General features: G+C 47.4%; 1 protein-coding gene across 1 annotated transcript in view; it reads left to right on the top strand.

Moving 5' to 3' along the window:
- The window catches only part of RNFT2 (ring finger protein, transmembrane 2), a gene marked incomplete at its 5' end in the record, with an annotated part of 63,559 nt that extends 40,740 nt beyond the window's left edge, over positions 1–22,819 (top strand). Inside the window, 4 exons of the mRNA XM_081252115.1 lie at positions 11,738–11,887; positions 13,205–13,270; positions 13,407–13,508; positions 19,850–22,819. Coding sequence (XP_081108241.1) covers positions 11,738–11,887; positions 13,205–13,270; positions 13,407–13,508; positions 19,850–19,984 — 453 coding nt within the window. The 3' untranslated portion in view covers positions 19,985–22,819. The remainder of the gene's footprint in view (positions 1–11,737; positions 11,888–13,204; positions 13,271–13,406; positions 13,509–19,849) is intronic.
- Positions 22,820–24,963: the final 2,144 nt, after the last annotated feature.

The raw sequence follows: 24,963 nt of genomic DNA, 5'->3' as shown, positions 1-24,963 counted from the left end.
AAGTCAGTTACCGAGCTCTTCCCCACCCGCCAAGCCTTCTCAAGTCTGAGAAGTCCTAGATGGGCCCGCCTGCTCCTCAGCGGGTCGATGTTGCGGCTGTTCTGTTCTGAGGGGCTCTTTCAGCCGCAGTCCCCCGTGCAGCCTGCAGTCATAACAGACCTGCAGGCCGCCTTCCCAAGAAAACAAGTCTTTGTTTTCAGCTCTTTGCGCGGGCCCAGCCCGCCCATTTCGGAAGCGTGGCCCTGTCCCCTGTGGCGGCCGGGAGCTAACCAGCGGTCCAGGGCAAGAAAAGCAAATGAGGGAAAGCACCCGGGAGGCTGGACGCAGTTCCTGCATATTTTCCCCACATTAGGGGAGGGCTCTGCAATGAGCAGTCCCTTTGGCCCAGTGCTAGCCTTAACTCAGAGAAGCTTTCCGGCCGCTTCCTGACGCCCCCTCTCTGTGGGGAACCGCCTCTCCCTCTCCCTGTGGTCCTGATGCGGCTGTCAGTCACGGCGCCCCGCCCACCCCCTGCCCTATCTGACCAATCCATCCAAGGCTCGCTGTCCGGGTTGGCAAATGCCCCCCCCCCCCCCGACGCCGCCCCGGGAGAAACTAGGCCCCTCTCTCTCTGTTGGAGTTAAGCTGTGAGAGTGTTGGCTTGGGGCTACTAGTGGCCATCTTTCCTACCAGGTAGAGGTGTCCAGAACTTTCTATTAGCTGTGTCCCCTGGGGCTATCCTCTCCTTCTCACTTTCCTTATCTGTGAAATGGGAGCATTAATAGCACCTACCTCACAGTGTTGTGCAGAGAGTAGGTGCCCAGCACATAGTAAGAGCCAAGTCATCGCCCTTTCTTCTACACTGCATGCCTTTCCCATGGTGCTCTGTGCTGAACCCAGCAGTCACTGGACAGCCCCCTTTCCTCTCTCCTAGCCTCATCTTTTTTATAAACCCTTCCTTATACACCAACCCTTGCTTCCTAGCACCTTTGGCATCAGGGTTGTCTATGAGCCACACCTGTGGAAAACCTAGCTATTTGAACTACAAGGTCCTTTAGCCCACCTGTTCATTTGTTCATTCATTCACTCAAAAAACATTTTTTGATCACCTACTCAGTGCCAAATCCTTTGTATTAGTTAGAATTGGGATAAGCCAGTAACAGCAAAAATAATAATAATAGCTTAAACTTAAGACGGGTTTATTTCTTCCCATGTAAAGTCCAAAGGTAAGCAGTCCAAACCTGGTAGTGTGACACCTTCCAGGTTACTACTTCACCAATCCTAGGGTGTTGGACTCCTCCTCATGGTCCAAGATGGCAGCTAGAGCACTAGCCATCACATCCAAGTTCCAGATAGCAGGAAGGAGGACAGGGGGGAAGAATAAGGTGAAAGTTTCTCTGAAGTTGTCACCTGACACTTCCACTATAGCTTAGTGCCACTGAAGTGCCACTAAAATGGCACCTGGTTGCAAGAGAAGCTGGGAGATGTAGTCTTTGTTTAAGATATCATCCAGCTAAAATATTGAGGACTCTAGTGCTAAGGAAGAAGGAGAGAAAGAATGTAAGGTGACAGCAACTAGGGACACACCCTGACTAAGCATAGGGAAAAGGTGGTGAACAGGATATGGTTCTCTGCATTCATGAAGCTCACAGCCTATCAAAGAAATAGATAATAATAATAATATAAAATAGATAACCAACAAGAACCTACTGAGTAGCACAGGCACACTGCTCGATATTCTGTAATAACCTAAATGGGAATAGAATTTGAAAAAAAATAAATACATATATATGTATAACTGAATCACTTTACTATACACCTGAAACTATACACCTGAAACTAACACAACATTGTTAATCAACTATGCTTCAACACAAAATAAAAATTTTTTTTAATAAAAATAAATTTTTAAAAATAAAATGCTTTCTTAAAAAAAATAATAATAGTCAAAGTTATTGAATACTTACTCTATTCCACATGCTTCTCAGGGATTCGCAAACATTTTAGACTTAGGGCCTCTTTACACTTTTAGAAAGTATTGAAGACCCTAAAGAGCTGCTTACATGGGTTATTGCTATGACCCATGTAACCATAATAGAAATTAAAATCAATTCACCACAATTGAAATTAAAACCAAGAACTTTTTACAGTACTTACTAATTAACTTAAAATAATAATCAACCGATTATGTGTTAAAATAAATATTTTAAAGAGACATAACTATTTTTTTAATTAATGAGAAAAGGGACTTGTTTTTACTTTTTTTTTTTTTTTTTTTTTTTTTTTTGCGGTATGCGGGCCTCTCACTGTTGTGGCCTCTCCCGTTGCGGAGCACAGGCTCCGGACGCGCAGGCTCAGCGGCCACGGCTCACGGGCCCAGCCGCTCCGCGGCATGTGGGATCTTCCCGGACCAGGGCACGAACCCGTGTCCCCTGCATTGGCAGGCGGACTCTCAACCACTGCGCCACCAGGGAGGCCCTGTTTTTACATTTTTATAAATTAATATCTGGCGTGATAGAAGACACTTGCATTCTCATTTGTTGCAAATCATGTCATATAGCCTCAGGAAAAACTCAACTGTATACTTGTTAGAGAATAAAAATGTCAGTTAATGTCTGAGAATTATGATGAAAATAGTTTTGACTTCATAGACCTTCTGGAAGGGTTTTGGGGACCCTCAGGGTCCTGGACCACACTTTGAGAAATGCTGATTTAGTTGGATGCTTACAGTATCCCTATGTAGTAGTCACGATCAAGGTCACAAGTTTTCCCCAGAATGTGGCACATGCATGGAGCCTCCATAGTGCCCTATGGCTCCACTGTAGACAGCCAGGTCGAGAGGGCTTGGTAGGTAGTTTAGCCTTTGTCCTGGGGGTAGTGGGGAGCCAGGGAGGGTTATAAGCAGGGGTCCGCAATGATCAGATTTGTATTCTTCAAAGAACATTCTAGAAAGAAGCACAGGTATTGCTCTCCTCGTGGAGTGTGGCTGGCTTTTTGGCACAGGGTCTTGGAGTGCTAACCCAACAAGCCAGCCTTAAGAAGCACTGGCAAACATCACCAGCCATCCACACATCAGACCCACCCAAGAGACTTGCCTTATGGGACAGTCAGCACCCAGAATGGCTATGACTTATCTCTCCTTAGCCCTTAGTCCAAAATGAGCTTCCTTTAACAGGCAGCAAGTAGTAGTGATAATAATAATAGCTAACATTTAATATTATGGTATGTCACACCTTGGTTTTTTTCTTTTCTTTTCTCCTTTTATTTATTTTTCATTTATTTTTTTTTAACATCTTTATTGGAGTATAATTGCTTTACATTGTTGTGTTCGTTTCTGCTGTATAACAAAGTGAATCAGCTATATGTATACATATATCCCCATATCCCCTCCCTATTGCGTCTCCCTCCCACCCTCCTTATCCCACCCCTCTAGGTGGTCACAAAGCACCGAGCTGATCTCCCTGTGCTATGCGGCTGCTTCCCACTAGCTATCTATTTTACGTTTGGTAGTGTATATATGTCCATGCCTCTCTCTCACTTCGTCCCAGCTTACCCTTCCCCCTCCCCATGTCCTTAAGTCCACTCTCTACGTCTGTGTCTTTATTCCTGTCCTGCCCCTAGGTTCTTCAGAACCATTTTTTTGGTTTTGTTTTGTTTTTTTAGATTCCATATATATATGTTAGCATACGGTATTTGTTTTTCTCTTTCTGACTTATTTCACTCTGTATGACAGACTCTAGATCCATCCACCTCACTACAAATAACTCAATTTCGTTTCTTTTTATGGCTGAGTAATATTCCATTGTATATATGTGCCACATCTTCTTTATCCATTCATCTGTCGACAGACACTTAGGTTGCTTCCATGTCCTGGCTATTGTAAATAGTGCTGCAATGAACATTGTCACACCTTGTTTTAAGATCTTTACACGTTATTTCTCTGATGAGAGAGGATTTATAAAGTGGCCTCTGGAACCAGCCTGCCTGGATTCAAATTCTTTCTCTGCCACCTACCAGCTGTGTGACTTTGAGCAAGTGACTTAACCTCCCTGTGCCTCAGTTTACTCTTCTGTAAAATGGGGATGATTATAGCTCCTATCTCATAGGTTGTTGTGAGGGTTAAATTAATACAAAGTGCTTAGAACAGCACTTGGCAAGTAATAAGCCTTCAGAAGTGTATGTATTTGCTGTTATTAACATCAAAACTCTTTGAGGGACATACTATTATTACCTGCAGTCTATAGATGAAGACGCTGAGGCCTACTTATTCATTCGGCTGAGCACCCCGTTTGGTTTCAAGCGCGCTCCTCTAGACTCTGCAAACAGAAATGGTAATGCCAAAAAAGACACAGAGCCCCTGTATTTCAGGAGCATAACAAAGAAATATAGTCCATGTTGGGGGTGAGTGCAAAAAAGAAAAATGAAAGCTGAATACAGAGGATGAGGAGGATGGGGGGAAGTAGGAAGTGCAGGGGTGCTATCTTATGTACACTGTTCAGTGATCCTTCCTGATGAGATGACATGTGTGCCAAGACCCAAGGGAAGTGAGGGAGCCAGCTTGCAGACATCAGGAAGAAGAGTGCTCCAGGAAGAGGGAAGAGCAAGTGCAAAGACCCTGAGGTAGAATTGTGCTTGTTTTGTTTTTTGGGGATTTTTGGTTTTTTATTTTTTTCTGTTTTTTGGGGTTTTTTTTGAGAATCAGGCACATCAGACATGTGGGCAGGAGGCAGATCTCATAGGATCTGGAAGATAGGGTGAGAGTTTCAGATGTCACTCTGAGGGAGATAGAAGACATTGGCAGGTTTGAGCCCTGGGATGATTTGTTCTGCCTTGTATTTTGAGAAGCTCATTTTGGATACCGTGTGAGGAATAAATCATAGGGGGACAACGACAGAAGTTGTTAGGGAGCTGTTTCCAGCAGAATTTGTAGATGAATTGGATGTTGGTTCTGAGAGAAAGGAGTGTCAAGAATGATTGCAGGGGTTTGGGAGAGAGAGACAGACAGACAGACATGGAAGGAGGGAGGATGCTCTCATGTCTCTTCTTATAAGGGCGGTAATCCCATTCATGAGGGCTCCACCCTCATAACCTGATGACCTCCCAAAGGCCCCCGGCCTAGGGTTATAAGCAGGGGTCCACAATGATCAGATTTGTGTTCTTCAAAGAACATTCTAGAAAGAAGCACAGGTATCGCTCTCCTCATGGCAGTGTGGCTGGCTTTTTGGCACAGGATCTTGGAGTGCTAACCCAACAAGCCAGCCTTAAGAAGCACCGGCAAACGTCACCATCACCTCCTTAGATGAGCACTTCAGTTCATTTTTCTCCTTTTTTCTTTCTTTTGGCTTAAAACAACCACCATTTTATTATTTCCCATGATTCTGTGGGTCAGGAGGTCAGCCAGGGTACACTAGGGACAGCTGGTCTCCATGTGATGTCCGCTGAGGCTGGACCATCCACAACGGCTTTTTTACTCACAGGTCTAATGCCTCAGCTGCCATGGGTGGGATGACTTGCTCAGGTCCTATATCTGGGGCCTCGGTTCTCCCTGTTGGCTGGGTTCCTTGCTTCTCCCCTGTGTAGTGTCGCTCAGAACCCCTCCCTCTGCACCTGGCCTCTGCACGTGGTCTCCCCTTGTCCCTTGGGTTTCTCACAACGTGAGAGGGGAGGAAGGGCAAGCAAGAGGGAGGCAGCGACAGCTGCCGGGTCTCATGCAGCCTGGGCCTGGGCGTCCCAGATAGCACCTCTGCCTCATTCTCGTTCATTCCTTAGTTCTTTTGAACCTGAGGTGTCCTGTCTCTAAAAGAACATGAGTGACAGTAATAATGCCCACATCCCCAGATCATCATGAGGTTCTTTACTAGCTCTTATCATGCACTGGGCCCTTCCTGGGTACCTATGTTTTAGGTGCATTTGCTCATTCAATCCTCACAATCACCTTGGCCTGTTGGAGCAAGTTTGCTTGGGCTTGTGAAAGCCAATGGTTACATTTTCAGGAAATTTGCAAGCAGCGTTAAACCCTAGGAAGCTTGAAATTGGCCCTGTGGGAGTACTTACACCACAGAAATTGGAAGCACACATATCAGGCCCATTTTTTTTTGGTTGTTTTCTGGAGAACTGATTTGCCAGCATACCACTGTGTGTGTGTGTGTGTGTCTGTGTGTGTGTCTGTGTGTATGTGTTTTCAACCCCATTTACAGATGAGGAAACTGAGGCTCAGAGAAGTTAAGTTATTGTCCAAAATCAACCAATTTAGTAGGTAACAGATTTGACTTTGGAGGCCCAATTCCCATGCCCTTAACTGCTGTGCTGTCCTACTTCTGTAGGTGAGAAAATGTGTATGAAAGAGATTTATAAACAGGTAAAGCCGTATACATATTCATATTAATTTTGATGCAGAAAAAAACTTTTATCCCTGTTTATCCATTCTTTACATCTTTGTACATTTACGCTGCTAACAACTCTGATTATGTCTCCCTCCCCTTCCTCTTCATCCCCGTGATCCTTCACATCACCTTTCCCAGGTAGGTGCGTTCTCCGAAAGTCTCCTAACCTGTTCCTCTCTTCGGCTTCTCAGCATCCTGCTCGCCTTCATTTCCCACTCCCTTCCCGTCAGCCCTCTGTCGTTTCCTTGCTTCCCACTTCACTTTTGGTCCCTCTGCCATCCTCACAGTAAAAGTCAGAACAGAACCTGCCTTCCCCTCCTTGACTGCTCCCGCCCCCTTAATCAGAATCCCAGCAGCGAGCTCTCTGTGCCTAAGTTCTGCAGCAACTGCTGCTGTTCCCCCTTCACGGGTGGCAGGGAGGGCAGACGGGTCATAATCTGATCGCTTTCCTTGTTGTCTGACACCCTGGAGAAACCACATGTTCCATTCGGTGGTCGTCAGAAATAACATGCTTAAGCAACCTGGAATTATAAAACTGCTTAATTAGAGAGAGATGGTTTCACTGGGATATGCCCGGTTTTCCCCGGTGGTTTTACCTCCTCTCCAAGTGGCCGGCCCCCCAGCAGCTAATTGCTGCCTTTAGCACTCTCTCCCTTTATTTTATTTTCTGTGACATCAGGGCTTGCCTATGAAGAGAAATACTCTGTTCCATGTTCCAACTCTCCTTCTGCATCAGCAAACTCTAGATGTTGACCTGAGTAACAAGGGTGGAAAATCTTACGCTTCAGAGGTCTCTAGCTCTTAAATAAGCACCTGCTGTGTGCTGCGTGCTGGGAATATGACCAGGAGCCAAATTATCTTCATGCTAATGGGGCTTAGGGTCCAGTGGGAGAGAGAGATACTGAAGTAATGTTTTTAATATTGTGAGAAGTGCTCTAAAGTGATTTAAAGGGTGTAACAGGAGCACTTAATTTAATTAAGGAGTTGAGGAAAGCTTCTTATAGGAGGTGACAGTTAGCTGAGACCCAGAAGATGAACAGGTGTTAGCTCGGCAAAGAGTAGGGGACTACTAGTCCATCTACAGAGGAAGAGCTTGGGCTACATAGCAGAGCACCTGAAAGAAGGGCCAAGGAGCTGATCCCTGAGCCTTCTCTGAAATTCTGGGGATGTATTGGAGTCCCCATCATGACTTGACTTATCTAGGTTCTGATGTTATAGCCCAAGGGTTGTTAAACCACAAGCTGCAGATCAAGTATGCCTCGCAACATCTGTGTTTGTAAGTAAAGTTTTATTGGAACACAGCCATGCCTATTTGTTTACCTATTGTCGATAGCTGAGGGGAATAGTGGTGACAGAGGCTGTATGACCTCAAAGCCAAAGTATTCACTATCTGGCCCTTTGCAGAAAAAGATTGCTGACCTCTGTTCCAGACCCACGCGTTAGGTGAGTGGGAAGCTTGGGGTCTGGACCAGAAGACCAGCCCGCAGCTAGTGGAGCCTGAGAACTGGGGGATCCAAAGACAGTGGCCAAGGATCAGTAATAGCAAGGTGGTTGGCAACAGGATCTGACACCAGGCTGTCTGGTTCCCAAGCTACACTCTTAACCACCAAGCCAGGCTGGTTGTGCAAGATTAGCCTGAGAGGGGTCAGCAGGGTCTGTCTCCAGAGTCAACCAGATGCCAGCATGCAGGGGTTTCAAGAGACACAGGGACATAAGACCTTTCATGAGGTGGTCATGTCCTCAACCACCATGAGTCCAGGAGGACAAAGCAGGAGGCTGCCCAGCACGATGGCCAAAGACTGACCATCCTTTCCGTCACCTCTGGGCTTCTGGAATACCTTTCTTTCCTCATCCTGCCCATATCACTGCACTGCCCTTGTTCTACTTATCCATTGAAATAGTGCTTCTCAAACTTGAACGTGCACACACATCACCTGGGAACCTTGTTAAATTGCAGATTCTGATTCAGCAGGCCTGGGGTGACGTTCCAATTCTGCAAGGTCAGACATTTGGGTGAGTGGATGACTGGATGCCTTTCCTTGGTCCTTAGCAGATGTGGGTACATCTGCCTCAGTGAGTCCTCTTCCAAGCGACCTGTGCTCAGCCCATCAAGACAGAATATAATGGGGTAGAAATAAAGTCTCTGTCCACATTCTGTACATCATCCATTTGATGGATACACAACACTTTTTTTTAAAATAAATTTATTTATTTGGTTTTTTTTTTTTTTTTTTTGGCTGTGTTGGGTCTTCGTTGCTGCACGTGGGCTCTCTCCAGTTGCGGCGAGCGGGGGCTACTCTTCACTGCGGTGCGCAGGCTGCTCATTGCGGCGGCCTCTCCTGCTGCGGAGCACAGGCTCCAGGCACGCAGGCCTCAGTAGCTGTGGCACGCAGACTCAGTAGTTGTGGCTTGCGGGCTCTTGAGCGCAGGCTCAGTAGTTGTGGCACACGGGCCCAGTTGCTCCATGGCACGTGGGACCTTCCCAGGCCAGGGCTCGAACCCGCGTCCCCTGCATTGGCAGGCCGACTCCCAACCACTGCACCACCAGGGAAGCACCACAATGCGTTTTTATAACTTTTTTCTCCCTCTAGTTTAAGCACTATGCTCAGTACAAAAAAAAAAAAAAAATGGAAAAGGCAGAAAACCACAACGAAAATGAGTAGTTTCTTCATTCTGTATCTTTTCCACTTGGAACTATAATATGAGCATTTCCCTGAATCAATAGATATCCTTCGCCAGGATGATTTCTTTTCTAACTTTTTCTTTTGAAATAATTTTAGACTTAGAGAAAATTTGCAAAAATAATACAGAGAGTTCCCATATATCCATCACCCAGCTTCCCCTAATATTAACATCTAATATAACCATAGTACAATTAGCAAAGCCAGGAAATTCACATTGGTACCGTTATTATTCACTAAACTACAGACCTTATCACATTTTGCCAGTTGTTCCACAACGTCTTTTTCCTGGTCTAGGATCGAATCTAAGATCCCACGTTGCATTTATTTGTCATATCTCCTTAGTCCTCTCTAATCTAACAATTCCTTGGTCTTTTCTTTGTCTTTCATGACCTTCACACTTTTGAAGAATGCTGAACAGTTATTTTGTAGAATGTTCCTTAGTTTGGCTTTGTCTCATTTTCTTATGATTCAATTGAGCTTGTAAGTTTTTGACCAGAATACACAGGATGATGCTGTATTTTTCTCAGGGCATCTTATCAGGGGTTTAGGCTTCAATATGACTTATTACTGGGGATGTTAACCTTGATCACTTGGTTAAGGCAGTATGTAGTGGATTTCTTCACTGCAAAGTCACTCCTTTTCAGGATGATATTTGATTGGCTGTATGGCTCTGCATTATCGATCCCTACCATAACCAGACCCTCTTTTTGCACATTTAGTTTGTTACCTGTTTTTGTTTGTACTGTTTCAAAGAATGCTGCAGTGGCCATTCCTACTGGCATATCTATTAGCACATATCCCTGATTATTAGGATAAATTCCTAGAAGTAGAATTGCTGGAGCCAAGATTATTCACATCTTTAAGGCTATGTATGCTTGGGGCGGGACTGTTTGTTTCTATGTTTGTTTATTTGTTTCAATCAACTTTACTGAGGTGTATAACATTGTATATCTGTACAAGAAAATGCATAGATTTGAAGCACACGTTTCAGTGAGTTTTGGCAAATGTATACCCACGTGTAAGCACCACCCCCATCACTATATAAAATACAAAATTTACATATACAATCTACAATTTCTTTCATTCCCCAAAATTCCTTGATGCCCCCTTGCAGTCATTCCTCCCCCAGCTCACCCCAGGCAACCACTGATCTTATTTCCATCAGTGCAGTTTATTTTTTTTAACTTTATTTTTTTATTTTTGGCTGCGTTGGGTCTTCATTGCTGCGCGCGGGCTTTCTCTAGTTGGGGCGAGCGGGGGCTACTCTTCGTTGCGGTGTGCAGGTTTCTCATTGCCGTGGCTTCTCTTGTTGCGGAGCACGGGCTCTAGGCGCGCGGGCTTCAGTAGTTGTGGCACGCAGGCCCAGTAGTTGTGGCTCGTGGGCTCTAGAGCGCAGGCTCAGTAGTTGTGGCGCACGGCTTAGTTGCTCCGCGGCATGTGGGACCTTCCCGGGCCAGGGCTCGAACCCGTGTCCCCTGCATTGGCAGGCAGATTCTTAACGACTGCACCACCAGGGAAGTCTTCAGTGCAGTTTTATGTTAGCTATTCTAGGACTTCATATTAATCAGAATTACACACTATGTACTCTTTTGTATCTGTCTCCTTTGATAGGAGAGAATGTTTGAGATTCATTCATATTGCTGTGTATTGCAAACATTTGTTCCTTTTCTATTGCTGAGTAATGTCCTATTATATAAATGTACCACAATTTGTTTATCCATTCTTCCATTGATGGACATTTGGGCTGTTTCCAGTTTGAAGATATTATGAATAAAGCTGCTGTGAACATTCACCTACAGATGGACATATGTTTTCATTTCTCTCAGGTGCACACCTGGGAGTGGAATTACTGAGTCCTAAGCAGGTGTCTGTTTAACTTTATTAGACACGACAGGGTGGGTTATTTTCTTGTCCATTTTATAGCACAGGCCCCAGAAAGCCTGAGGGACTTGAATAAAAGCCAAAAGAGGAAGAGAAAGAGAACGCTAGATGCTTTTCCTGTTTATTTCCTTTAATCTTCAGAGCCATCCTAGAAGGTAGCAGTTGTGATTCCTATTCTGTAGATGAGCACAGTGATGCTCACGAACATGCAGCAAAATAAGGTTCTGAGTCCCCCAGGTCTGAGAACCCAAGTCCATGTTCTTTCACCAGATATGATCCTGCCTCCTTGGAGACAGTAGGTGGGGCAGCTGGGAACGAGAACACGTCTTCCCCCCTCTCCTCTTCTCTGCCTGTCCTTCCTGCATCCTGTGGTCTGCCCTGCCCACGCCACTGAGGGCAGTCACCCTCGATGCCTGGGTCAGCCCCCTAGAGATGAGAGTGATCTGAGTGCAGGGCCAGGGACTGTGCCCCCATGATTGGCTTTGAGCCCTCAAAGCCACAGCAGGCACCAGGGAGTGACCCACACTCCAACCCTCGGCCAAAGGTGTCCAGTTTCTCCCTCCCTGAGACGCGATCCCCAGAGTGTTGATCTACTGGGCTGGTGGGCAGCGGGCGAGGGCAGCGAGCAGGGGCCGTGTCTCCCCGGCCACATTGCAGGCCCATTAGGAGCAGGCCTGAGTGCTTTACAAAGCTGATTAATGGGCTGCCTGTGACCTGGAATGTCATTACTCCCTGGGCTGGGGGGCCCCGCAGCTGGGTCCTTTGGGTCTTTACTGCTAATAATAATTGACGCTTTCTGTGTGGTTGCAGGGAAAGTTCTATCTGGTCATCGAGGAGTTGAGCCAGCTGTTCCGATCACTCGTTCCCATCCAGCTGTGGTATAAATACATCATGGGTGACGATGCCTCCAACAGCTACTTCCTCGGAGGGGTCCTGATCGTTCTCTACAGCCTCTGCAAGGTGAGGTGGCCTGGGGGAGGCTGGAGGGCTGGCCTGAGGAAGACCCATTCACTAGCTGGGCCTAGCAGCGAGGGCAAGTGGGGAGCCTGGAATAACACCCTAATCTCTTTGTTTAATTGAAAAATTAAATTCACACACCACAAAATTAACCACTAACCATTTTATAGTGAATAATTCAGTGGCATTTAGCAGATTCTCAGTCTACCTCTACCACCTCTGTCTAGTTCCAAGACATGTTCATCACCCCAAAAAGAAACCCTGCACCCATGAAGCAATCACTCTTCATTCCTCCACCAGTGCCTGGCCACCACTAGTCTTCTTTCTGAAGACTCTATGGATTTACCTTTTCTGGACATTTCATATAAATGGAATCATACACTATGTAACCTTTGGTGTCTGGCTTCTTTCACTTAGCGTCATTTCCGAGGTTCCTCCGCGTTACAGCATATATCAGTACTTCACTCCTTTTTACGGTTACAGCCATCCTAATTTCTTGCCCATAAACCTCACCATATGCCATCATTTCACGTTGTCCTCTTCACAGCAACCCTTCAAAATACATACCATTATCACTCCTAGATTATGGGCGAGGGTACTGAGGCTCAGAGAGAAGTAACTTGCCCAGCATCACTCAGCTAGTGATCACAGAGCAAGCCTCTAAGTCTGGAGCTCTCAACCCACCGACAATACTGCTACAGAATTTGTTTTCGGTTCCTCTTAACTTGCATACCCTCAGCTCTGCAAATCAGTGTGCAGTGCTTCTCTTTTCATCATTAGTACAAATCAGGCGTCCCCCCCTAACAATAAACACATCCTCCTCTCTCTTTTCCCTTTTCTATTTAAGGCTTTAGAGAATTCTGGAGGAATGCAAGTGTTCCCTTTCCTTCCTCCAAGCAGGGCTAGCCAGGCAACCCATGCACTGTCAACCACTGGGGCTTATTTTGCCTACTGATTCTGATCTGCTGGCAGTGGCTGACTGGAGTGCTGGACAGAGAAGAATGATTATGCCCTGACTCAGAAGAAGAGTGCTGCGATCAATTAGCAATGCCTGCCCAGGGCTTGGGAGGGGGAAAAGACAGTAGGCATGCCATATGTTTGCTATCCTGGCCCCACTGGCAGGGGAGACTGCTGATGGAAGGCAGCAAGACAAAAGCCCAGCAAAACTGATGGGAGTGAGGAGTTTCAAATGGGGGGATGTGCCCTGAAAATGTCTGGAGTCAAAGATGAGGAGGGTCCATGGTGGTTGTTCAGGAATGGTGAAAGAGATCCTGAACAATCCTTGGATACTTTTCAGCCATCACCTCGCTCTCCTTTCAGTCTTTCGACATTTGTGGCCGCGTGGGTGGAGTTAGGAAAGCCCTGAAGCTTCTCTGCACCTCTCAGGTGAGTTGGCTTCTGATGGTCCTGACCAAGATCACAGGAACCAGGAGCCAGAAACAGACCTTGCTGTGCTTCTGAGGGTGTCTCTCCAGCGAGGGACCACAGCTGTGTCTGTGTCTCTCTCCCTTCCATCAAACAGAATTATGGAGTCCGGGCCACTGGGCAGCAGTGCACAGAAGCTGGTGACATCTGTGCTATCTGCCAGGCTGAGTTCCGAGAGCCTCTGATCCTTATGTGCCAGGTGAGCAGGACTGGGTGGGGCCATTGGAGATGGAGGTTGGGGGACCGCAGGGCCCTGCCCCATGCAGAAGTCCCAAGTGCCTGCATGGGACACTTGACCAAAACCAAATGACCAAACCTTGGGGCTCTGGGATGGGTCTTTGGGAACAGTGTAGTCAAGCCTGGAGTCCCTCAGACCCAAGGTCAAATCTCAGTTCTGCCTTTTACTAGCTGGCTGCCCTTGGGCAGGTTTACTTCACCTCTCTGAGCTTTGATTGCAGTGGTAAAACATAGAAAATGAAAATTTCAGTAGGGTATAGTGTCAGAGTAACCTGAGTTTGAATCTCAGCAGCAGTGTGGACCCCGAGCGGGTCAGCCCATCTCCCTGAGCCTTGGTTGTTTTCATTTATAAAATGGGTATCATAATAATGCCTACTTTATAGAGTTATTATTATGATTAAATGAGATCATCTCTGGAAAGAGCTAAACTTTAATTATTCAGCCCTAAAACTTACGATTATTACAGTTATTAGTATCATTATAATTATTATTACCATTTGTTTTCGTTATTAGTTGTGGGTCACCAACCCACAGTAGTCAGTACTGGTCAGTTACCTTTAACTACCTAAATGTATCCCTTTGCCTCCTCCCCGCGCTCCTCTTCCTTCTCCCCCTCCCCCTCCCCCCGACATCAGGGGCTAAGATGTCAATTCAGCAAATGTGTATGAGTCAAAGCATCCTATCAGATACCGGGGAGGGGAGGCAGAGGGCACATAGACCCTGTCCCCTTCTCTAGAACACACGGTCTCCTTGGGGAAACAGACGCATACATAAATAACTATGAAACAAGGCAGGCAGTGATAAGTGCTGCGTAAGAGAGAGTCATGCAGTGTCCCAGGGGACCAGGCCGGAGAGCGATGAGTTGGAGGCTGAGAAGACTTTGGGGGAGGCGTAGCCTGCAGACTAGAAGGAATGGGAGAGCACAGGGGTCCCCCCCACCTTCCAGGGGTAGGAGGACAGGAGGTGGGGTCCTCTTTTGGCATCAGCAAAATTTTTTTGGTTTTGCTGTTTGGGGATGTCTAGGAGGTTCGTTTTTAATCTTTAACTGTACTTATTTTTAAATTGAGAATAAATTTGCATGACTCAAAAATTCAAAAAGGGGATGAAGAAGTCATGATGACTAAATGCAGTGTGGGACCTGGAACAGAGAGAGAACAGGAGAGAAAAACTAGCCTCATGAAATCTGAAGAAAGTCTGGAGTTTAGTCCATGGTCATGCATCTATGTGGATTTCTTAGCTTTGACAAATGTACCACGGTGATGCAAGAGGATAATACTAGGGGAGACTGAAACTGGGTGAGGGGTAATGCAAGAACTGTCTGTACTACCTTTGCAACTTTTCTGTAAGTCTAAAATTATTCCAAAATAAAAAGTTCATTAAAAAAATATTTTAAAGATACAAAAAGGGAAGTGGTGACAGGGTTCCTACCCCTATCCCCAGCTCCCTAGGCCCCTAAATACCCACACGGGCAACTGGGCCAGTTCCCTTTATATCTTCCCAGAGATGCTTTGCAGAATTTAAATATATATACACACACATATACACAAACATATATTTTCCAAAAAGACATAAGCTGCGGCACATTCTACCCAAACTGCATTCTGCGTCTTTTCTTTTTGACTTGAAACTCTGCCTGAAGAGATTGTTCCTTATTTGTGTAACATCCCATTTTATGGATAGACCATAATTTGTTTAACCATTCTCCTATTGATGGGCATTTAGCAGTTCATAATCTTTTGTTAAGACAAATATGGCTGTTATGAGAGATCAGCAATAGGGAGATCTATAGCACCTACCTGGACTCATCGTGTTGATGAAATGAGTGAATTCAGGTGAAGCATTTAGAACCATGCCTGGTGCGTGGTCAGAGTTCCATAAATATTAGCTCTCATTGGCACGTATTCCATTTCACGTGTGTGCAAGCTCTTAGTAGGGTAGATTCCTAGTGGTGGAATTACTGGGTCAGAGGGTATGCAGTTCTGACAGACGTTGCTAAATCGCCCTCCATAAAGAGTGTATCCGTTTGCAACCCCAGTGCGGAGCGTGACGCGCCCTCTTGCTCTCCTCCCTCACCAACATACTGTGTTATCAAGCCTGTTTTGAGCGTCGCCAATCTGACAGGTGACAAACACTATCTTGGTGCAGTTTCCATTTGCATTTGCCTAAGTATGAGAGCAGGTGAGCATCTTCTCATATGCTTCAGAGCATCTGTATTTCCTTCTTGGTAGCAGCAATGCTTTGAATAGGATGTCAAGGTGAAAGTTTTCCTTCTTCCTTGCTGGCAGTCTCTCCACCCTTAGTCTGTTTGCCTCTCTCGCGTTCTTCTCCCGGTACCACTACGTCTTCCCACAGCTGGATTAGAATTAGTGGTGGGGGGGGGAGGTTGGACAAGACACCGTCACCCCAGATCCAGGAGCAGGGGCCACATCCAGTGGTGGTTGAAGCCCACATACGTGGCCAGGCCTAGCACACGTCTCAGTCTTCCTCTGCTGCTGTGAGCCCGGCTTAGAAGGGCAGCGATGACTTCCACAGGTGAAAGGGCCTTGTTAATTCCTAAATGCACTGAATGAATGAACAAATGAATGAATGAGTCAGTAATGAGCCTTTACATCCTCAATAAAGGCTTCTCTGATTCTGTTTCTCCAGTCTCGTCAGTGCCCCCAGCTACATTTCCTCGCAGATCCTGTGTTTTTCCTTCATAGCACTTATCTCAGTTGTCAGCTAGATGATTAATTGGGCAACGGGTTGTGTAAGGTCTGTCTCCTCTTTGCCACATTATAAGCCACCTGAGAGTGGTGACCATGTCTGTCTTTCTTAGTAGTGGAATCACAGTACTGACTCAGTAAACATTGGATGGATGGATGGATGGATGGAATGGGATGAGATGGATGGAGGAGGGATGGAATGGGATGGATGGATAGAATGGCACGGATATATGGATGGATGGTTGGATGGATGGGATAGAGGAGATGGATGGATGGTTGGGATGGAGGTGGATGGTAGTCAAGTGGAGGGGTGGGTGGGTGAGTGCAAAGGTGGGTGGATAAAGATAAATGTGTGGGTGACTGGGTGGATGGGCAAATGGATTGACAGATGGGTGGGTGAATAGATGGGTAGATGGGGGAATGGATGGGTGGATGAATGGATAGTTGGATCGATGAATAGAAGGGCAGATGCATGCATGGATAGATGAAGAGCCCACTGGGCTAAAGGAACATCCTATCTCGCCTTCAAAGGGCCATCAAATTAAGCTCAGTGGGTCACTCACACCCACCACCTACCACCGCCTCCCAGAGCTGGGGCCTGAGAAGCAGATTGTCAGTTGGAGCTAGTCAGGCAGACACTGAGCATTAGTGTCCAGAGGTTAGAACTCTCTGCTCAGACAGCGCACACTCGCCTGATCGGTCACTCCACAGTATTTATGGCATGCCTCCTGCCAGCCTACAGGGGGTCAGGGAAAAGGCATCTTGAACACAAAGTCAGAAATCTGCCGTATTTAAAGCCCTCCTTGCCAAAGAGAAGAGTCAGAGTATGTTACAGAACAAACTGCCCTCTGCTTCTTGGTCACTACCAGGAGTTTGGTTTCAGAGGGCTGGTGATACAAAGGAAAGAGGGCAAGAGTGTAACAACCCCCATTGATTTTTTACTTACACGTGCCTCACACTTGATGCTTTATGATAGGCTTTACCTGTTTGCATCCTTACAGATACCTTGTGGGGGAAATAGTAGCCCTGTTTTACAGAGAAGGAGACAGGCTCAGAGAGCCTGCTCTTAATCTTTGAGCAAGACATGGGGAGTCTGGATAGAACTTGGGATCAGGATGGGGTAGCCGGTCCCACCCTAGGGACACCTCTCCCAACTCCGTGCTCCAGGAGACACAGCCAGGGAACTGTTAACAATGCAGCACCACCTGCATTCCCCACTGACCACAAACCCACCCAACCCTACACTTCCCAGCTTGGAAGGACCCCTTCTCCCCTTCCCTCTGTAGGGGCTCATTCCTTTCTCCAAATACTGGAGGCAGTCCTGGGTCATGAACTCCTCCAGCCCAGCCCCTGGGTGGTCCTGTGTTCTTTGAATCTCTTAATTTGGCACCAGATTTGGTCCTGCCTGATTATCTGAGAAGGAAACTGTGAGCTCCTGGAGGCCAGGGACCAGGTCTTCATCATCCTAGTATCTCCAGAATCTCCCACCTAACCTGCCTGGAAAGGCATTGTTTGTCAGAACCCCTACTCTGTGCAGGCTCAGGGCTGGGCAGTGGGAAGACAACAGCAGCAGTCACTGCCCTCATGGGGCCCGCTGGGTCTACTGACCCCTGGGTCCTGCCCTTCAGCCCATGGTGAGAATTTGGGCATGGGCGTCCAGACTCTGTGTGGCCTGCTCACCTCCTCTCCCCCACTCCCCTACACCCACCTCACTGTAGCCACATTGGCCATCCTTGAGAGCCTTAAACGCTTTCCCATCTCGGGAGCTTTGCACATCTGTTCCCTTCAGCCTGGAATGCTCTAGCCCCCGCCCCCTCTCGTCACCTAGTTAACTCCCGAACATCCTTCAGGCTTCAACACAAGTGTCACCACCTTCAAGAAGTCTTCCTCGACTACCCCCTAGATCAGACTAGTCCCCCTGTAACATACTCCTATAGCATCATGGAGCGCTTCTTTAGAACACTTTCTACAATTAGGCACCTACTGCATACTGTGCCAGAATGGGTTTATAAGAAGCTTACAGTCTGCCATGGAGAGACAGATAATAAACAATAAACAGATATAATGTAATAATAACTATTACTGTATAATAGCCAAGCCAACACTTACAGAAAACTTATTATTTGCCAGGCATTCATTGGTCTAAGTGCCTTTTTTTAAACTTTTTTAAAAAACATTTTGTTTGGGGCTTCCCTGGTGGCGCAGTGGTTGAGAGTCCGCCTGCCGATGCAGGGGACACGGGTTCGTGCCCCGGTCCAGGAAGATCCCACATGCTGTGGAGCGGCTGGGCCCGTGAGCCATGGCCGCTGAGCCTGTGTGTCCGGAGCCTGTGCTCCACAACGGGAGAGGCCACAGTGAAAGGCCCGCGTACCGCAAAAAAAACAAAAAAAACACATTTGGTTTGGATTTTTATATTATCAATTTTATTTTAAAAAATCTCAAACCTACAGAAAAGTTGAAGGATAGTAGAACGAACACCCTTTTATCCTTTACCTAGATTCACTAATCGTGAACGTTTTACCACATTGCCTTTTCTTAGTATAGATTTTTCCCCCTAAACCTGTTGAGAATAAGTGGCTGACATTTTGATTCTATCATCCCTAAATATTTCAGCAGACATTTCCCAAGAACAAGGACATTCTCTCCCATAGCCACAATTCTACTATCACAGTATCAAATTTTTAATTGATATAAAATACTAATATTCAAATATATATTCAAATTTCTCTAATCGTCTTTAACATCCTTCACAGCTAGGGTTTTTCCCCACATCCAGGATCCAGTCAAGAATCATATAGTGTGTTTGATTGTCCTGTGAAAGTACTTTAATGTTAGTCAATCTTCCTATGAGGGCAGTAGTAGTATCCCCATTTTACAGGTGAGGAAAAAGAGGCACAGGGAGGTTAAATCACTTGTCCAAGTTATACAGCCAGAGGGTGGTGGAACCCGTTAATGTTTCCAGTCTCCCCATGTTTCTCTTGACCCCTGTGGTCTGTTCTCAACCCAGCTGCCAAAGGGATCTTTTTAAAATACAAATCATATCAAGTCAGCCCTCTGCTCAAAACCCTGCCATGGCTCCCTGCTTCTCTCAGAATAAAAGCCAAAGCCCTCCCAAGGCCCTACACAACTCTCTGACCTCATCCCGCCCTCTACCCCCAGGCTCAGCCCCAGTCTCCTTGCTGTTCCTCCAGCACACCAGGCACACTCCTGCCTCGGGGCCTTTGCACATGGCTATTCCCTCTGCCTGGAGCACTCTTTTCCCAGATATCACCAGGGCTCACTCCTCACCCTCCTTCAAGTTTTACCTAAATATCAGTATCTCAGGAACATCCTTCCAGGCCACCCCATTCACCATCACAGGCCTCCCAAGCCCTCTTATCCCCCCTGCCCTGCTTTTCCATCTCAGCACTTAACCACTGGCAGACTCTGCCTCTCAGAGATTCCTCTTGCTAGTTGTCTCCCCAGCTAGAATACAAGTTCTGTGAGGGCAGGAATTGTCTGTTTTGTTCCTACTGGGTTCCAGCTCCTAGGACCAAGGCGGGCACAGGGTGGATGCTTGGGAAAGTGACACCAGTGGTCCTGGTCGCTGTCCCCGCAGCACGTGTTCTGTGAGGAGTGCCTCTGCCTCTGGCTGGACCGTGAGCGCACCTGCCCGCTCTGCCGCTCAGTTGCCGTGGATACCCTGCGCTGCTGGAAGGACGGGGCCACTTCGGCACACTTCCAGGTGTACTAGGGCTGAAGACTGCGGCATCGATGCTCCCAGGCACACCAGGGAGATGGTGGAGGGTCAGCGGTGTTGGGTCCAACTCCAGGGGCTTCCTGGGAAAAAAGCCTCAAGCACTGACTGTCCTCCTTCCTGCCTCTCTCCATCTCTTCCTCTAAAGCCAGGCCCCTGTCCCCTTCCCCACCTTCACCTTCCTCTCTTGTTCTGATCATGGTGTGTGCATCCTACCCCTACACATGGGGACGCCTTCTCACTCAGACTTGGTCTCCACCTATGTAGGTCTCCCACTTCCCTCCAAGTCAAGGAACTGGTAATGGACCAAGTCCCACCTGTGGATTATTTTAACTCATGGTGACCTAATACCTGATGCTGCAAACTAGAGAGAGACCTGGAGATACTGTCTCCCCCTAAGTGGCCCAAGTCCGCAGATGAGAATCACTGTGAAGTATTTTCCAAATACAAATGCTGGGCCCCACCTTATACCTACAGTAACTACGTGTACCAAACACTTAGTGTGAGCCGGGCACAGCATTGAGCCTCCTGCCCGGACGACCCCCTGTAATCCTCACAATAGCCCTATGGCGGAGGTACTGTTGTTTCCTTCGTTTCACAGATGAGGAAACTGAGGCATAGAGCTCCATGTGGAAACTTTCCCAGGGTCACCCAGTGAGCAATGATGGACCAAGTTTCCAACCCGGGTCTGTCTGGCTTCAGAGCCTGACTGTTAGCCACATGCTGACCAACTGCTCAGACACTTCAGGTGTGGGCCCTCCCAGACATGTTTCTTTAAAAGCACAAGAGGTGATTCTGAAGCCCATCAGTGGCTCAGGTGCATAGCACGTTTGATTTGGACTGTACTGAGAATGCTAATAGTGGACACTAGCTCCTGAAATCTAGTCGTGGTTGGGTCCATGGAAAGACTTGGTCCTTAGAATTGCTGTTTAGCTGGACTCTGGCGGGGATGCTCAATCGTGATTAGCTATCAAGAAAGGCCAGCTCTGGTGCAGATGCAGATGTCATGGGGTGTCCACTCCCATCTTTATTTCTCTCCTCCTCCTTTTGTCCTGTCCCTCACTTAAGACTCAGGCTTGTCAACAGCTCCTGTGGCCATTGCCTTCTCCCCTGGTAGCCTTCAGAGCAAAAGGCATGATCCACGTTATGGATTTTTACACAAGCCAGGGTGGTGGTTTGGAACACAGCAGTGATCAGTGTTTCTGGAATCTCTATACCAGAGCTACTAATCTCTGTGACACAAGTTCTCCACCCATGAGACCCTCCCTGCTCTGAAATCTGGGAGGAGAAGGCACAGGTGGATCCCTTAGAAGCCACTGGAATCTTGTCTGCCCTACCCACCTCCCAACTCTATTCTCTCATTGTCAGCCTCAGCACAATAGGCTAGCGCCAATGGCATTACAGAGAAAGCAATCTGTGTGGCTACTGAGCAGATTAGCGAGAAAGCCCCAGGAGAAATGGTGGGAGCCTTGTTGCCACCTCACTCTCAGCCAGTATTCACACGCCCATCCTGTCCCCAAGAGATTCAGAACGTTCACCCCTGTGTGCTGTCAAGCCAGGACCTTTTCCTTTGCCTGACATCCCTGGCTATTTCCTGATACCCAGCAAGACATCCCTTCCAGGGCAGCGTGGCATCTTTCAAGCTCTGTTACTATGGCAATGGCCGCGATGTTACAATGCCACTTGCCTGGATAATCAGCTCGGGAGGGGAAGTGGAGGGAAATGGGGCCAAGGCAGATTCGGCTGCTCTGTACCCCCTGCCTGGAGGAAGAACTGAAGGGAAGCAACAGGAGCTTCTGCAACTGGTTTTTATCAGAAAGATCGCCCGCCTGCAGATGCCATCAAAGAAGCATGAGAAATTGCAGCTGGAGAAGACTTACTTAGTAAAGTGCCAGCATGTGACAGAGGAGATAGATCAGTCTGTTGGGAGTCAGGCCTGGAATTCTGATTCCAAACTCTGCATGGCTTTGAGAAGTCACTTCACCTCCCTGTAGCCATCTCCAGGGTGACAAAGCCTATTGTATTATCTACTGGAACCAGGGAAACTAACAATGTAGATTACTGGTGAATACCCCAACGGTTTTGTCAATTACACTCATGCCACCGAAAAAACCCTCTACCATTCCACAAATAATGAGCCATGTCTCTGACACTCTACAGAGTGTCAAGTGTGGGGAACACTCGGGGGCAGGTGGGATGATTTAGTTTAGGATTTTATCTATTCATTCCCTACCCTCTGGGGGGAAAGTCATGTCTGGAGGTTTTCTTTTGGGTGGGAGGATTTAACTTCTGCTTTAGGGAGGAACAGTGGCCAGGGCAGAGGTTTCCAAACATAAAGCAGCATGTTTTCCCTAGCACGAGTTTTTAGTAGAAGCAGCCAAGAGCCACCGTTGGAAAGGAAGAACAATGCCACTCTCTTTTACCTGTCTCAGCTCTGCAACTCATTTGTTAGAAGGAGGATTAATCGAGTGTCAGGTCGGAGAATCCTGTTCTTAATATTTTATGACTCACTGACTCAAGTTCCACGAAGTCTTTGGAAATGGCCCTCCTAACGTAAAAGGTCTTGACCATAATAAATATGAGATGAAAAAAGCAAGCTCTGGACCTGGATGTAATAGGTTCATTACCTTCCTTAGGGGAGCGTGTGAGAGGCATTGGGAGACTTGCAGGCTGCCAAGACTTGGGGTTGGAAAGAGAAAATGTAAAAAGCGAGTCCTGGAATCTTTTAGTACTTTTGCTCTGGGCCAAACAGAGCTGCCTTTGGTGTTTTTAATGTACCCTTAAGTTCCATTCTGCCAATAAATATGATCTGTTGTTGAAAGTTACATCCACGGCCTTGGGTCTCCGTTTGCCCTTTAAAGCCAGGTGGACCTGTTTTAGGACAAATTCAAAGACACATTTCATGAAGGGGGTGGTCGTCTGATGGCAGTTTTTCCCCAAAGTAGATCCCATTGAGTTGGCGCTTGATTTATTAAGGAAGTGCTCCCAGGAGAAACTAGTAAGGGAATGAGTGAATCAGAAGAGGGAGGGGATGAAGCCCAACAAGAGGGTGACTCTCAGAGAAGTCCCAGCTCAGCTTGGTCCTGCCGGGAGTTCCGGAGTATCAGCTGCATCTCAGAGTTTGTCCCACCCTGAGGTTTCTGTGCTCCCAGCTGTGGGCCAATGTGGGGGGTGGGAGACGTCTCAGCCACTCCATTGAGGAGGCCCAGGCCTCTGAAGGTGTCGGGTGCTACAAAGCACACAAAGGTGCAGGATGGCACCCAGAACTGGTAGAAGGGATCTTGGGGTGGCAGCTACAGAGCCCACTATGGCCATTAACTATAGGTTGATTGGACCCCAGATGCATGGGCTGATTCAAGAAGGGTTTTCTCAGATGCCAGATGACGATGGATATTTAAAATGTAAACAGCATTAGGTGACAATTGGTGCCTCTCAGGTCAACATTATGAAGCCAGCCACAAAAGCATCATCAAGCAGAACTTTTTGGTTGAAATTATTTGTGAACCAAGCCAAATACAGCTTAAGTAAAAGAAGGACTTTATTTGGTTCATGTAACAGTATGGGCTTTAGGTACAGCTGGATTCAAGGGCTCCAGGGATGATAGTAGGGTCATGTCTTTCCATCCCTCAATTGTTTTCCTTTGAGATGGTTTAGTCTTCAGGCAGTCGGATCCCACGTGGTGGGAAGAGAGCCTCCAGAAGCTCTTTGCTTACGTTCTACCAGCTTCACAACCCCAGCAAAGAGAGCCCCTGCTTCCCCAAAGCTCCAGCAGGAGTTCTGAGGTTGATTCTCATTAGTTTGCTCCCAAACCAATCACTTTAGCCTTGGGGACTCAGAGCGCTGGACAGGCTTCGGTCGGCTGTTGAGCTCTGGACGTGGGAAAACAGAGGTGGGTGGGAAATGAAGTCCATCCCTCCAAGTCACATGGACTGAGAGTGGGAAAGGGGTGGGTCCCCAAAGAAGGAAAAAGGATCTATTATCTAGAAAAACCACCTGTCCTCAACCTACCATTCTTAGGAATAAACTAGAACTTGGTCTCTTGGTACAACGCAGACCAGGTAAATGCAGGTGAAAGTACCCCACCCTGAGCGGTCCGTTCACCCATAGTTGGAGACATCAGTCTGCAGGCTCACTTGCTTATCTGCGTCATGTCATGCATAAACGATGCTTCTGTGCACTGACCTTGAACTGTTGGACCAGTTCCCCCAAACTGTTGCTCAACCCAAGGGTACTGCTTAGGCCGACCCTCCCTTTGGGGTGTTCCCAGGAACACGACAGGGACAGGAGATGAGCGTGTGGCCTTCTGTCTCAGGGAAGGTTGGCGTGTGCGGCCAGGTCCTCCCGTAGTCTTTGGAGACCAACCTTCCAAAAGGAAATGAAAACGCAGAGGCCTTTGGTTGGAAGCACACAACCAGTTTTGTTTTGTTTTGTTTTTTAATAAAGTCATTACAAATATGTACAAAGCGTCTCCAAGGTATGAAATTCCTCTTACAAAAGAGCACAGCGAACCAGCAAGGGTAGAAACCGGAACGGAATGTCCCCAAGCGTATCGCCTCTCCAGCTGAGTCAGAGGGCTCACTGAGGTTCCAGACAGCCCCACAGCCATCTCCACCGCACACAGGCGTTCCTGGGCGCTTAGAGTGCAGAAGACCTTGAGGGGAGGAAATGGGGGTTCGAGTGGGGGAGGGGACAGGAAGGAGATGAGAAAGACTCCCCATGTCCTAGGAAGTAGGTCAAACAGGCCTTGTTTGCAAATGAGATGCTTGTCCCAGGGACCTTACAGAAGACAGGAACACAAAGGGCAGGGAACAACTACATAAAATCTCCAACTGAACCATCCAGGCTGTCCTGGAGTGTCCCCGAATGCAACCTAAGTTAGGCTCCCCTGCTCCTTGCTGGGCCCCAGGCACGTGCTTGCCCTTGAACTAGCAATGCCAGTGGGACCAGCTCAGGAAGGAACCCGGTGGAGCAGGAAG

The sequence above is a fragment of the Mesoplodon bidens genome (genome assembly GCF_964165515.1).
Source record: "Mesoplodon bidens genome assembly, chromosome: 13".
Lineage (NCBI taxonomy): Eukaryota > Metazoa > Chordata > Mammalia > Artiodactyla > Ziphiidae > Mesoplodon > Mesoplodon bidens.
Note: the sequence above shows the minus strand (reverse complement) of the source record. Positions and strands in the feature narration are given on the sequence as shown.